Source organism: Zophobas morio, unplaced genomic scaffold, assembly GCF_036711695.1.
Source record: "Zophobas morio isolate AGI-343-1 ecotype UQ-CSIRO unplaced genomic scaffold, CSIRO_AGI_Zmor_V1 ptg000021l, whole genome shotgun sequence".
NCBI classification, from domain to species: Eukaryota; Metazoa; Arthropoda; class Insecta; order Coleoptera; family Tenebrionidae; genus Zophobas; species Zophobas morio.
In genome coordinates, this window is record NW_026972126.1 from 320,423 (window position 1) to 336,355 (window position 15,933).

Here is a 15,933-nt window from a genome sequence, read left to right on the forward strand (position 1 = left end):
TATTGTTAGCATGGTAACTTTGTAATCAAAATATATCTGTGTTTGAACCTTAAAAAATTGATGACGTCATCTGAAAATTTTGCCGAATAAATCTTATCTAAGGTTTGGAAAATATGGACAGTCTATACTTGTAATTTATCATTTCATTCATATTTTTTATATTTGCTTATACAGGGTGACCCAAAAAAATTAATGAATCAGTCAATTCATTTTATTGAATACCTAAATCAAGAATTGCAGAAATGAATACTTTGAAATCAGACGTTTTAAAATTATTGTAAGCGTGGTAAATTGTTAATCAAAATATTTCAGTCCCCCAAAAAAATTGTTGACATCATCTCAAAATTTTGCCGAATGACGGGTTTTTACTTATGATTTATCATTACAGTCATATTTTTTAAATTTGCTTATACAGGTGGCTCAAAAACTAATTAATCGGTAAATTTATTTTATTTATTAAATCAGGAACAGCTCATTCCATTTTCCCCAGAAAATTTTTGGAATACAATGCTATTATTTTTAGTATTACACTGCACCAATCCACGTTGATATAAGGTGAAGTGACGTAAAGGTAATATAGTTTTGCAATAATTCAACTTTAACTGCTTCTATAAAATAATTGATGCTTGTAAAACAATTGCAAAAAATGGTATTCTTCTTAGAACAATGTGAACAACTGTGTGACGGACAATGAATTATTTAAACATACAAAAAAGTAATGATTTTTTTTAATTCAATGAGTCAGTGGCAGACCGTTTTTGGACGGGGTGGTGATGAGACGTAGCGTGAAAATATCGATCGGTATGGGTAGGTTTTCGATAGACTGAATGACCAAATGGAGCTTCGGGTAACCTGGTTACCATAACATCAAGTAAACAGAGCAGGTCTTCTGACTCACTCTGCTGTAGCTCAACACCAACATGAAACCGGTCACACCATCCTGTTTGAAAAAATTCCCAAGTTCTGTCCAAAGCACCGGAAAATCCGTGAAGCTATTGAAATCCATAAATGTCCTCATAACCTCAAACGAGACAATGGTTACTATCTGTCAAACATTTGGAAGCCACTTCTCTATAAATAGGTCACAACCACATTCTTCCTGCCAGAAGAGTTTCGCCTCTGGTATGGTTGACATACTGAGTTACCGTGCTCTTTTGCCTTATTCTTAACCCTGTTTAAGATGCCACTTACGAAAGTGTGCGAAACGTTGAGCCCAAAAACTCAATTAACACGCTTCCAACCCGGAAAACGATCATGTATTGATTTCGACCGTGGAAGCCTCCGAAATTATTACGTTCTAGTATATTTGCCACTGTTTGTGATGTGCTTCCATTGTTGGCAAGATGATCAATCCATCTTTGCAATGTTCCAGGTGAAAACTGATCCTCTGGAATGATATCTTTGTTTACTGGTACAATTCCAGCTTTTCTGAATTCATTTTGAATAACCTCAGCGGATATTTGCGGCCACGTTTCGCCTAGAAATTGTGAAAATATTTTTTTTGGTAGTTTACGACCCACATGTTGACATTGCCATGCAATAAGTTTCTGATCCCATGTGGTTTTGAAAGACTTAAACACTGCTAGGTCTAGCGGCTGGAGTGCGTGACTGGTATGTGGAGGAAGCTTAATACTCCTAATATTATAATTATCACATTTTCCTGCATGGCCCTTTCAATAACTGGCAAATAGACGTGTGTTGAACGACCACCGTTAACACGGCTCCGACTACTTTAGTCCTTCGGGGACTGCTCTGATTCAAATTTCAGATACTTTTTCTCTTTGCTTATTAATAGTTTTTTCTAAAAGGTTGAAATATTCGTAAATGCTAAAAGGATTTAACACTTTCTTTCGTGCGTATTCTACGTTTTGAGGCACCTTTAAACTTAGACAATTTCTTTTTTTAAAACCTAGAAATAGAGAGCGGAAAATATGCAGCAAAATTTTGGGAAATATGATCATATGATATGCATCAAATTTATTCAAATATGCAGTAACTTTCTTAATATATGCAGAGATATGCAGTTGCATATGCTCCAAAAATAAAAATAAAGCGTAATAACCGAACTAAATTTAGTTACAAATTACAAAAACAGGTTTCCCGATCTTACGTTTTATTACAAAAAATACATAAATCACATTGCAACGTGTTTAATTACATCTCACTAACACATAAATCACATTTTTAAAGTTAATATTCTTATCCCAAAAATTAATATAAACAGAACAAATTAAAAAATAGTAATAATCGACTATTTAATTACTAAGTATTTTGGTAGCAATTTATTTTTAAATATTTTTCGAAATATTCTAACAAAAAGTGTTTCCGGTGATTCTAAAGTATGTATACAACCTGGCTGCGAAATGGGGAATAGCTCACGATACTAGTATGTCACTGTATAAAATTCACGGTCCTAAGTGGTAGCAGTGTCGAGAAAAAGCTATTTGAAATTACATATAAATTGTTACACACGCCGCTGGTAGTGTTTCTTGACCTGCATAATTACTACAATGAATGGCACAGAGCGACGAAGTTTAAGAACCAAAAAACTAGTGCAAAACCTGCAAAAAGACGATAAGTACAGTCGTGTACTTGCCGTAGCTGGGTGTGTTCGGTGGTGTGTGACAATGATGAATTTTACAAATTCAGAGCGTGTCGACATGGTAATGCTGTATGGGGTGGCGGATAGGAACTCAAGCTTGACCCGCGAATTGTGGATCGAACGTTTTCCAAATCGCGCGATTCCGTGTGCGGGAACATTTACGTCAGTGGTACAGCATCTCCGAGATCATGGTACCTTCGAGCCTCAAACCCACGAGCGTGGCCGTGGTAGGACCGAAAGAATACTGCAGGCGGAAGAACACATTTTGGAACGCGTCGAAGAAGAGCCCGAGATCTGCATTCGCCAACTTGCAGCTGAAGTTGGAGTTTCAGAATTTGTAGTGCATCGTACATTAAAAGAACAAGGCCTACATCCATACCACGTTCAAAAAGTGCAAGCATTGGAGCCCGCTGATTTTCCACGTCGTGTAACCTACTGCGAATGGTTGTTACCAGGAGTTTTTTTACTTGTCCGTGAAAACATGTTGCGCCGTGCTGAAGCCTGTATTGCGAGTCAAGGACGACATTTTCAACATTTATTGTAAAAACGTAGTAGTATTCTAGTTCGCTCTTATTTTTGTTGCAATAAACCACGCGGAATCGTTGTGGCAAAGACCAAACATCCGTCAGAAGCAACAGTCCCCCTGCAGCATTGCCAAAAATCGGTCCTTTTTAGGACCACCATTTGTCCTCGAACGAATAATCTTTCGCACTGACCTTTCACGATGAATGAATGCATGAATGATGAAATCATAAGCAGCAAAAAGTCGGTTTTACTTTTAATTGAAACTGAAAGTGTTTACGTCGTTTTTATTCGAACGTTTTTCCAACTCTGTTTAAAAGGTGGCTCAGTGCCTTCGTATCGAGGGTGGTTCATGGGGGTTTTGGCCCATTCGATTTTTAATTTGTTTTTTCCATATTTCGACTCTACTAGAGTGGGGGATGCCGTGGTTAAAATATTTGCATATATTCAAAGTGAAACATTACCTTCCGCGGATTCAGGTTGGGGCCCGACGCGTAGCGGAGGGCGTTAAAAATCCGAGGGAGGAAATGGCACTTTGCTCAAGTGATATATATATATATATAATTTTTTCAACGAACGAACGTTTAAAATCTATTTTATAAAAGTTTAAATGAAAAAACTATTACCGTAATAAACTAAGTCATCTAGATAGTTTCTATGACAATTTTCACACAAACAAAAAATTAATCGCATTTGAACTCGTGAATTGTAGTTTTGTGTTCCTTAAAACGCATTAATTGACCCTTTTCCTGTAAGCAAAGTGAGTAGACATTATATAAATTCCAGTGATACAGAGCGAGACAACATCGCGCAGGCGAAGTCAGATTTTTGGAGCGCCAAGTTAAAATTAACCAATGAGCGACAGATTACGCATGTGTAGCTGGTTGCATTCTGTCAAAGCGGTTTGTTGTCATAGACCTTTGCTCTGCTGCCGGAGTGCCCGATACGTAGTTTTGAAGATGCGTGCGCACGGAAAGTCACTATGGAAGTTTTACGATCTTACAGGAAAAGGGTCAATTTTGGGAAAAATGGAGGATTTGGATGAAAGTAGTGCTTCAGATAATAATTGTACCCGTCCAGACGTTTTAGAAGTAGCAAGTTTATAAATTTATAAACGTCATTTTTGACAAAAATGTACTTTAGCTTCCGGTGGGAGGCAAAATAGTTTACTTCCTCTTGTCTTGTTAAAGCTCGTTTACTGTCGTCTGAACTAACTCGGTAAATTAGCCTTTACACGCACCTTGCCTGTAAAGCGTTACCGTGGCAGCTTTACAGGCACCTTGCCTGTAAAACGTTATCATGACAGCACCGGAATCAAACACACATTCGCTGCGTCGGCCTTTTTCTTAATCTCACTAATACTGTGCTAATACTAACGTTAAAATCACCTTCAAACTCTTCATCTTCATCGAATTCCACAATTAACAGAGCTCAGAAACAAAATTAAACTATTTAAATTATTAATCGAATTTACAAATTGACAGTCCCGTTATTTTCAAACAATTCAATTTTCCATAGTTACCGGGGCAAACTATGAAAAATAACTACAATTTCTATGACTGTAATTTCAAGTAAAATTTCTAGAGATGCCAAAGTTGTTCATTTTCAGGATTTTCAGCAAGAGGAAGTAAAACGTTGTACGCGGCTCGCTTGCAACTAGCCTTTACTGGGGCTCACCGGATTACAGGGCTCGCTCCTACGTCGCTCGCCCTGCAAACATTCCGGCTCGCCCATAAAGGCTAATTTACTAAGCTTGCCACGTAAATAACTATTACCTCCCGCCGGGAGGTAAAGTGACACTTTGTGCCCTTAAATGAGGGAAGAAAATCACATTTTCTATATAGTGAGTAGAAAAAATAAATTACCAAATAACGAAAAATAAATGTCGACAGTTTGTAATCAACACCTAAATGATGAATACTATGTTTTGACTTCAGGCAATATACTGATTTATCTGAGGCACAATCCCTTTCAAAGGAAAAGTTTTTAACATTTTTATGTCATGAAAAAATTTAAAAATATACTGATCGGTTAGTTATCTTTTTTAATGTTACTACATAAGGACGCATTTATTTTAGAATTGTTACTACATTTTTTTTTACATTTCTAATATTCTTTTCAGAACGAAGTGCCCCTCGTCCTCCAGATGATGAAGATTCGTTTCCAGTTATTTGTGAACGTGAACTGCATTCTTTGCACAGGAATATTCCTGCTCTCAGACGAAGGGATGTTGATACAGCCACTATTAAACAACACTACTACCCAGAAGGTGAATTAAAGTATTATTTTCAGAAATGTACTGATTTAAAAAAAATATAGGTGGATGGGGTTGGCTGGTTTGCGGAGCAGCATTCCTAGCACATCTTCTGACTACTGGGTTTCAACTGGCATTTGGTTTGCTGTACTTGTATACTGTGAAGTACCTTATTAAAAAAAACCAGGACAAGGATTTCTACGTGATGGCAACTGGTTAGAATTTTATAATTTTATATACCAGGTGACTGACAAGAAACCTTTGACGCTGTATGTTGCTTATTTTCTACCTGATTTTATTTTGTCGAGTCAATCGAACGACTCGCTACTTTAATATTTTTTTGATATGTAGAGTACGAAAAAGTAGATATTCGGTTTCCGTTTGTGTGTCTGTCTATTGGTCCAGCGTATTTGTGGAATTTTGTTACCGGACCAATCATTGTCAACTTTTATAGCTGAATTATAATTATTATGTAGCTGGTAAAACGGTAACCAAATATTGTCTAGTCATCTCCACCAACAAAGTGATGACGTCACCTTAAAATTGTACATAATAAATGGGTTGTAAAATGTGCAAGATAAGATACTCCTACACGTGTAGTTTACAAATCCGTGTTGAGTTTTAACCCGGGACACCCAAATTTTTGGAAAGAAATCAAAATTTTATAAAAACATTTTGCAATTTAATGTTGAATCTTCAAAACCGAATGCTCTGAAATCTTGCAGACCTTTTAAGTTGTCGAAGAGATTCTTCTTCTTATTGTTTGTCCCCCCCCCCACCAAAAAAAATTATCATAGCATTTTAAAATTTTACCCAATAAATCCCCTCTACAACGACGAATTCATTCAAATCAAACTAATCTCCACGTGACATTCTTCCGATGTAAGCACTGTCAAGTTGTTTGACTTATCGAGCCTAAGCTCAGGACGTATAGTAATGGAGTCCATCGGGCAATTGGTACATATTTTCTCGAACTTTCATGAGCCGTAGACAAAGCCAGAGCTGGGGGATGAGGGGGGGGATGCTGCTGAGCCTGCCCTAGAAAAATTTTTCCCTCCCCTAGACTTAGACAAGCTCTACTTAATTAAGCAAATGTGAAATACAACATCCAAAATCAAAATAAAATGCAACGTTTTATTTCAAAAACGGAAGTCAAAGCAATAAAAAGTCTAGACCATCGCCATTGTGATCCGGTTATTGCAATTCGTAGATGAGATACTTTCGTTTACTTTCTCTGTTTCACTCTCACGTATACAATCTCTACACGCGTTACCGCTATTTGTCTTAACTTACGCGTACAATAAATCATTTTCAGTTCACTCTTCAGTCGCATCTTCGTTATTTATTATGTACGTAATATGTAATTAAATTGTTTGGTTATTTAATTGATTATAAATCAAGAAAGATTCAAGATTCCATTTTCCCGAAAATGAATCACCCTGCTATTATTATTGCACTTATCCATATTGCTATACGTGTCCTTGTAAAAATGTTCATCACGCCATCACAAATTTTGTAAGAAAAAATTGGTCGGAAGGTATTTCGACAAAAATTACCTCACTTCTGAAGTAAGATAAAACACATCCAGCTTTTTAGAAATTGTATAAAATTACAAGCATTTAACCTATAAGTTAATACAGAGCTTTTATAAATAATTCTAAGGGCGTAGTTGACTATGGATTTAAAAAATCCCGCTTCGCTGAAATTACACCTCATTATGTTTTTCAGGTGCGAATTACAGTAATTCTCATTGATCCAAGCCAAAAGCAACAAAAGGGTCGTTTTTAAAACTCTTGGTGGTTGCGTACTAAAATTTTGATTTTGTGCTAGGAAGCGAGGACTGTGAAAATGGTTTATTCTGTTGAACAAGACATATTCATTGTTGCGTGTTTTCTGTAACCGCTTGTAAGAACGAATATCTGGCCAAATACCGTGATTTAATAATTCAAGAAACATCGTTGGAGGCTCACATTAGATATGTAATCAACAGATTTATTCAAACTGGCAGTTCGTGAAAAACCTTCAGTATCTGAGGAAGTTATTGATGATTTGAGACGATTCGAGCAGAATCCGCAAACATCTTTGACAAAATTTCCTCAGCAGCCAGGAATTCCTGTTGCAACGTGAAATTGAACAAAGGGTCCAAAACATTGACGAAAGGATGTTACAGAACATTTTTGAAATTAAAAAGAGATTGAACAAGTGCCTTGTACACAGTGGTGAACATTTTCAACATGTATTATGATGTTTAACCACAATAAATTTGTTTCTTTTTATTGCAATGAGTTAGTTTTATTTTTTAATAATATATGAAACATTTAGGCACCCAGTTATACAGGTTTTTGTCATGCGTCCTTGGGCATTTAGTAAAATTCAAATCTGAGAGGCGACACGTTTACGTGACCTACTGCCATCCTATAATCATTTATAAAAAGCATGTATAAACATATGTACTACCTATTCAGCGATTATGTACAAAATAGTTCTGACTCAACTGAAGTCGACTTGAATGAATTCGAGTAGACTCTAATTGTAGGCCTTTCTTTGAGCGCCGCCGTGGGAATTATAAAACTATACCAAATGTTCTGTCTAGAATCCTACTAAATTGTACTTAAGGTCGTAACGTGTCTTCATTCTATCACTCGCCACCCTATGCTTGTGGTACAACATTTCGTAAACGCTCGACACTTTCTCCTATATATATATATGTATATATATATATATATATATGTGTACACTTCTTGCAACAACTCTCGACGTCTTCTCGACAAGGGACCCAGTAAAATCTGTCCCTACCTTTAGAAAGCGTCTTGTTGAATCCAAAATGAGTACCAGAAATTCCAATGTGCATTTCTGGGAGTATTTCCTTGTTTTTGTTGGCCAGAACAACCAGCTGCATTGTGACATTTCTCCCATACGGACTTTCCCAAGCTCGCTTAAGCAATCCGTTCTCAAAATGCAGGGAGTCCCACTGAGCCCATAACGCCCTGAAAGAAGCTTGTGTGATATTTCCGGTCATCCCGGCCGTTCCTTCCCATCTTTCGATCTGAGGAGCGGTCCAATATCCCCGTCTTCCTACTGGTCTTTTCTAAACCGAGCTATAGTCCATTCATCATCTTCTATGAGGGCTTTTTTCCTGCGGTTGAACCGTGCTTTGCGCTGATCAACTTCGTAGCAGTATTTGCAGTTCTGACAAGCGATAATTCTTACAGGCTCCGCTGGTGTTGCACCACACAGCGGCATCATGCTGATTCGGCATGAGCTATTCATTTCCAAGAAGTAGGACTTCCATCACTGGCTAAACTGTCAATCCATCGCGGCTAATTAAATCGAAAATATCCAAAATGAAGTAATCTTCCGCGCCAGCCACGAGAGCCCGACGTGTTTTTCTCAGTTGACCAATGTAGATTTCTACGGATGCTTACCCCACCATCTCCAATCAGTTTTTAATCTGATCGTTTCGGGTATGAAATCTGTGCTGTCACGAGTTCTCCACATGTCACGAGTTCTCCACATATCACGAGTACTCCACATATCACGAGTTCTCCACATACAAATGAAACCTCAGCACCAGTATCGATGGAGATTGCTGCTGGAGTTCCATTGACCTTCCCCGATATAGTTGAACCACTACCTCTGTTGAAACTTCTTATTTTCAGTTCGCTAGCGGCCTTATTCACACCAAAAAACACATTCCCCAAAGTACTGTTTTTTTTTACATTTCGATGAGATCTCTGTTGTGTGCTTCTTCTTGGAACTGGTGATCGGACACGACAATCACATTTGAGATGTCCCTGGCGCCCACACCTATAGCATTCCACTCTTTGCTTACGAGATACATCATTCTCATTTCTTCAAGATAGGTAACTTGACCAACTACCGGTTGACAATGTAAATTTAAAATTATTAAAATAAAAATTAAGTTATAAAAAAAATATTTAAACGTTTAACGAGAAGAATACAAAAAATACAGAATTCGTTACAAAAACAAAATCAAATATCACAAAATTTTTAAACTTAAACCTATGTCATGTTATATTTTATAATAATTATAAAATATAGCTTACAAAATAAATGAATAGCAATTAAATATTAGTTATTTTCTTAAAAGCATATTTCTGGGAGGAATGAATAGCCTTCAACAGTATTTCGTTGTCGAGCAATTTATGATAAACTTCTAAGCAGCTTATTTTTAAATTTAGTTTTGTAAGAATTATCGCTTTAACTGTTTTAACTTTAAGTTGTGTTTTTTCATTGGTCCATATTTTATTTATATGGGAAAAAACTCTTTCCAGCCCAGCATTTGTAGCAGGCAAACTCAGATAATATTCAACAAAGAATAAAATATTTTTAAAACTATGATTTTCTTGTTTGAAAAAGTCAAATATTTCTAACCACCGCTCTTCTATATATGTATTGCTCTTTTTCCATTGAACCAACTTTTCGTTAGTTATGTATAGCTTTAGTAAGAGAAATTCGTTAAATAAATCATTTTCGTTAAATGTAATTTTTTCATATCTTTCCGATATTAATTTAATTAATGGTTCGATGCAAGTTTGATTATCTTGAAAATTTGGACAACTTTTTAAAGTAATCCGCTTATAAAATGGTCGTATTTCCACTCTCTAAGATATTTTATACTTGTACTATAAAAATTTTAAAAAATCTTCCAAAAGTAATGTTGATTTTAAAATAGGGAAAAAATGTGGCAATAAAGTTGAGACTAAGTAAATTGCTATTTGTCTGTTTGAATTGGTTAATATTAAACGTCGTTAAAAAATGCATACGGATAATATTATTTAGGACTTCAATACCTAAAATCAACGAATTATTATTAGTCAAAGGAAAAGCTCAAGCTACTTACACCTTTATTTTGATCCTGTATCTCTTCACAAGATTGCTTTCCTACGCTTTGTTTATAAGCTCCGTATAAATTAGCCCCAAATACTAATATTATTGTTTTTATATGTAGACGAATCTCTAAAATGATAATCCATCTGTCATTATATAGGGGAATTTATGCGACATGGCTGTCCCACCCCCTCCTATATGAACTCCACCGGAAGGCGGCCATAATGATTTTTACATGTATCGTTGAAGAAGTCGGTTCGTTAGAATTTTTCTTGGTGTTCAATTTTAAGTGCTAATAGTTGTGGATTAAAGTGTTGTACTAGCACTTTACACGACGTTCGTCGGATCTACGAACACGAGAAATATATTTTGAAATTGCATTTTTGGATACTTACATGCAAAACGACTTGTGTGGGATTTTTTTCTAACACCGATTCTCATCCTGGAAGCCGCCCTACATCTGCAGGTATAACCATCAGTATCCATTTATTTATTGCCTGGGGAATTAAAAAAAAATGTATTTTCGTGAACTATCCTAATTTTCCTAATGCACGTGGGACCCTACTTCTTCCTTCTTCACGTGATGTCAACCTAAAAACACACATGGGATCTTACAGGCTTCAAATTATTACTCGAGTCAAATTCTCCCCTTGGAGTTAGCCCGAACTTTTCGACTTCCAAATTAGGGGAATCGGCTCTAAACTCCTTTTGGACGGAGGCTCTTCCAAAAATAGATCTATCAACAACTGGAGAAGTCCTTCGATCCGCCGTAAACATTAGGGAAACCTTTTTGATTCGTCGACAGGATTTGGAGTGCTGGAGTTGGCGACCCTTCACAGAGGTCGTGAAATTATAGATAAGTCCTACAACCATTTAGTTATTGATACCTTTGACGTCCTCACAAATAGTAATCAACTCACCTTAATCTTTTAGATTGCGTTAATCTATTATTATTTAGTTACTCATTTATAATGATTGTTACATTTTTGTAAATCAATCGCTTTCATGTCACTAAATACTCTGTACCGATTGTTTTCGTTCACCCATTAACTACGACCTTAATACGTAGCGCCATAGCGCCTATCACAACTACGTAGAACACAGCTGTTTCCTTCGTTGATAACTTTTTTTTTGCGTCTATTCGTTCCGTCTTACTGTAAATCTGTCGCGGCGCGGCGCCTGATAACAATCGTGTTACCAAAAATCTGAGTTCAAACGTGTTGATGTATGCAGATGATTTAAAGATTTTCCGACGCATTAATAACTTCGAAGACAAATTTCAAAATTGGAGTATATATAATCTCCTTCCCGTAAACACTAGAAAATGTTACGTTATGTCCTTGACCAATAAAACTTCTAAAGTTTTGTATTTATACTCGATGTTTTCTTCCACTTTGTCTCGAGTTGATTCATTTAAAGACCTTGGTGTCACGTTTGACTCTTCACTTTCATTTGCCTCACACGTTTCCTTTATAGTGTCTGAAGCCTTTAAATGTCTGGGGTTCATTATAAGATCTAGTGGTTGTTTCAGTAACGGTACTACTTTAAAAAGGCTTTATGTTGCTTTGGTCAGATCTAAATTGGAATATGCTAGTGTGGTTTGGGCCCCCGCAACTCAAATTCATATCTAGGCACTTGAAAAAATTCAAAGAAGATTCTTGAAATTTGTATCTTTCAAATTAGATGGCGTTTACCCATCCAAATGTTCTTGAAAGATTCGGTCTCATTAATCTGGATAGAAGAAGGCACTAACGCGCCTTTGTGTTTCTTAAAGAAAACTTTTAACCATCAAATTGACTATCCTCAACTTCTTAGCCAACTTTACATCAGCATACCAAGACCATCTTTGTGTCCTAAGAATTATCAATTTTTCTATCTTCCAACGCCACGCATTGACATCCAGCAATACTCATCGTTATACCGGATATGCGCTAACTATAAGGAGCATAACGATTCCTTCAGATTGTGTTAAACAAACCTATCTTCTATGAGAAGCAGTGGTAATTGTGGCCGCCTGTAATTTAGGTAACAATTTTTTCAATCTGTACTAGTTGGTCTGTAATTGGGCTTCAAGTCTGTTAACCAACTTCATTCAAAGTGTAATAATTTACGTCAAAATTCCTGTTTATTCACAGAACCGAGCTCTAATGTGGCGCGTGAGGAGCCGGTCAAATTTGTTTCCAGCCTCGGCTATGAAAATGTGTCGCTTAAGTCAATAATAATAATAATAATATTAATGATAATAGTAAAAATGAAACCAATAAATACTTGACGCAAGAGGAGTATATTCATAATTTAAATTCAATAACAACTGGCATTCAAAATTTTCGTCAGCTAAGGCATCATCTTGTCTTAAAAATATCCGTGCCAACACTAACATCCTTTCCACTGCGGCGCTAGATGGAATTGTTGTGGGGCAACATGTTACATATTTTACCAAAAATTGAAGAGCCGATTCTTTTCCGCCTAATTTCATTCCACTCTAGCTAGAAATAAAAGTTCGATGCCAACGGCACAAAACTTTTAAACAAAAATTTGGATTGGTGGGAGATTGCAAAATATCTTATAGCTACGTGTAAATGTACCGTAAATGTTAGTCCCCCGATAATTACTTGTGGACGCAAATCTTTTAATCTTTAATAAAAAGAATGTTCCTAAATACTTAGAAGGGGGCTACAAAATTATGTAAACTTAAAAGTATGTCTTTAATTGCCTCTTACTTGGCGTTGTGACTTACAGATTAAATTTAGAGAACCTTAGACGGTGGACAGTCTCATAAAATTTTATTATTGGATTATGAGGGCTTTAAAAGGATGGGCTCTATCAGTTACCTGTTATAGATTTGAGTGGACCAGAAAAATGGCTAAAGTTTATTTAACCACACATTTTAAATACTCTGCCCCTGTTTACTCAACTATTTATTAAGATATTTTATTTCTGTAGAGCGCAATGAATTTTTTAATACAATTTCTACTAATGTACCTTTTTGCAAACTTAAAATTGATCCATAGATAGCAGATAATCTCATACTCATTACAATTTTAACTCGTATTTTTTTGACAACAAAATTTAAAAAACGGAAAAGCAGTCTGGTTAGCGTTTTTTACTTTCATTTCAACGGTGTGAAGTTTATTACAATCGAACGTATACTTTTGGCAGAAGTTTATATGTATTTCCCTATGCTGGAATATACTTTAACTCATCCTTAAAATGATTAGGAGCTTATGTATATTATAGTTACTTGGTTTCTTAACAAATTCTGTGCTAAACTCGTTTTAGATTTTAACTCCCTACTTGGTTAATTTTCTCTTTGTGGGAAGAAGCCAAGAATAATAATCCCAGCAGGTCAGCTTCGTAGAGAAAAACAAATCAATATTTTTGAGTATTTTGGTTAAAAGTAATTGCAAAATGTAATTGTAAGAGTGACTGAATTACTCAAAAAAAGTAATTCGTTGCAATTAATCAGTACATTTTTTGGAAGGTAATACAAGACAATTAATCATTACGTGAAGAGAAATCAAATTGCAGTAATGAATTACTTATAATTGAATTACTTCCAACCACTGCATACGTTCTAGTAGTACATGTACTCCGTCGGTTAATAATAATATACATTGACCGGGGAAAAAAAACCGCCACCCTAAAAAATTTCGCAAAACCAAACTTTAAAAATTATTAATTTAACTAGTGATCGTTATTTTATTAAAGAAACATTCACTATTGACACATGATGTATAAATTAGCAAAAAAAAGACAAATAAACGCAGAATTAAATTTAGCTGTTATTTTTGGGTTTATTTTTATATTTCGAATAATAAAAACATTCTGAAAAAAATAACGCCCAAAAAATCCATGGTGTTTTATTTTGCCAATTATTACTAATATAGGGACTTTGGTTTTCTTACATTACGAGATAAGTACTTGTTTTTGGTTTGCTGAAATTTGAAAATTGACGCCAAAAATTGTAACGTCACCGTCATTACCATCCTATACTTATAAAATATGATAGCGGTTATAAAAAAATGAGTGGTATTAAGTGACTGACGCTTAAAATGTACAATAAGTATATAAACAATAAGTAAATAAATAAGCGTTTATTTTTTATAGATATTTACAAACTCAGTTTTGTACAAATTAACCAATACGTTATTATATTATCATTTTATTAATTACAGTAAAAACACGATTTGAATTTTATTTTACTCTTAAACCACACTAAGAATATAAAGCAAAAATTAATATACCGCCAATTTCGGTTGTTTGGTCAATGGAAAGTTGGTAACCTTGCCGCGAAAGACCGACATTCAGACTCACTGTTGAACTTGAATATTATGGTTTCGTAAAGTGCGCTAGACTGAAACTCTAACTTGATATCGTTTCCTACTCTTACGTGAAATTGTTTTCTCTAATGTCTTCAGAAAAATCTGTCGTCTATTAATTCAAAGTTCTAACATTTGCACCACCTCAGTAGTGCCACTTATTAACGTCATACTAATGGGGCCGCACCTTATACCAAATATGTAGAAAGGTTTTTGATAATATACAGGGTGTCTCAGAAATAAGTACATTAATTTTAATCAGTTATAGAGCTCATTGAACTCAACAAGTTTTGTCAAGAACTTTTTAATTATCACGTTAAAAATTGTTAAAGTTATACCCGAATTAAGGTTACCCGCCCATGGATCCTCAGTCACCCATGGACACTAATAATTATTGTAATTAATAATTTATGGCCAAAAACAGTTACTAGGATACGTATTTTCCTAATCTTGTCAATATGACAAACATTTAGAGAGAAATTGAAAATTCTGCTCCCTAATGGCGTACGGAATTTCATCGGCCCAAATGTGGATGTTGAACACCTTACCTCGTGTAACCGACCTCACCAGTTGATGGTATAAGAGATACAAAATTTGCTTGTTCGTTTATTTTTCAATTAACCCACTCACAAAAGTTTTGCCTACGTGGTAAGTGTGTTAGTTTCAATAACTGAACTTTCTGGTCCTGAAAGGGGTACATTTGTTCTCTGAGTATCCTCCAAATACTACTCTCTGATACATCACACTAGACAGTGATGCGTGCTAGTGCCCGGTCGAGCTTCGACAATCTTCAAAACAGCCTCTTCAATATTAGCAATTCTATTACTACGTAACTTACCCCGATCCTGAGGTGCAGGTTTAAAAGATCCGTACTCTCGAAAATGCTGCAACGTTCTTAAAACTGCGCACAATTAGCTGACGATTTGGGAGGTTTTCTGAAAAAATTCGTTGGGCGCGAGTGCCGTTTCCCCGAGCTTCACCGTACGTTAGTTAAAACGATATCGGTGCATTCCGGATTTGAAAACAAAGCCATTTCACACATTTCGTCTATAAATTAGAAATCTGTGCCAAACAAACTTTAAAGAGACGACGTTTAATAAAAACATTGACATAAAAATGATTGTCAGTGTCAAAACGGTTGCTACGGTACCTTCTTCATTGTTGTAGTGTTGCTATTATTTAAGTTATTATTTAAGGTGAACATAGACGGCTCGTGAATATATGGGTGGGAAAATTCGAAATTCGACTTGAGTTTTCGAAAAAATGCTAGATAAAAAAGTTGTTCCGTTTCACGAGTTCTGTTACTGGTTAAAATTAATGTACTTATTTCTGAGACACCCTGTATATACCCATAAATGGGGCCAAAGAAGAAAAATGCATCAGTG

General features: G+C 35.6%; 1 protein-coding gene across 3 annotated transcripts in view; it reads left to right on the top strand.

The window, feature by feature from the left end:
* LOC135132153 (monocarboxylate transporter 12-like) overlaps positions 1–15,933 on the top strand; it is a 343,441-nt gene that overhangs the window by 255,940 nt on the left and 71,568 nt on the right. For 2 of the 3 annotated variants that reach the window (XM_064060130.1, XM_064060131.1), the window contains exons 3-4: positions 5,247–5,393; positions 5,444–5,593. In XM_064060130.1, the coding sequence (XP_063916200.1) occupies positions 5,247–5,393; positions 5,444–5,593 (297 nt within the window). The remainder of the gene's footprint in view (positions 1–5,246; positions 5,394–5,443; positions 5,594–15,933) is intronic. The other variant, XM_064060133.1, reaches the window with a different exon arrangement.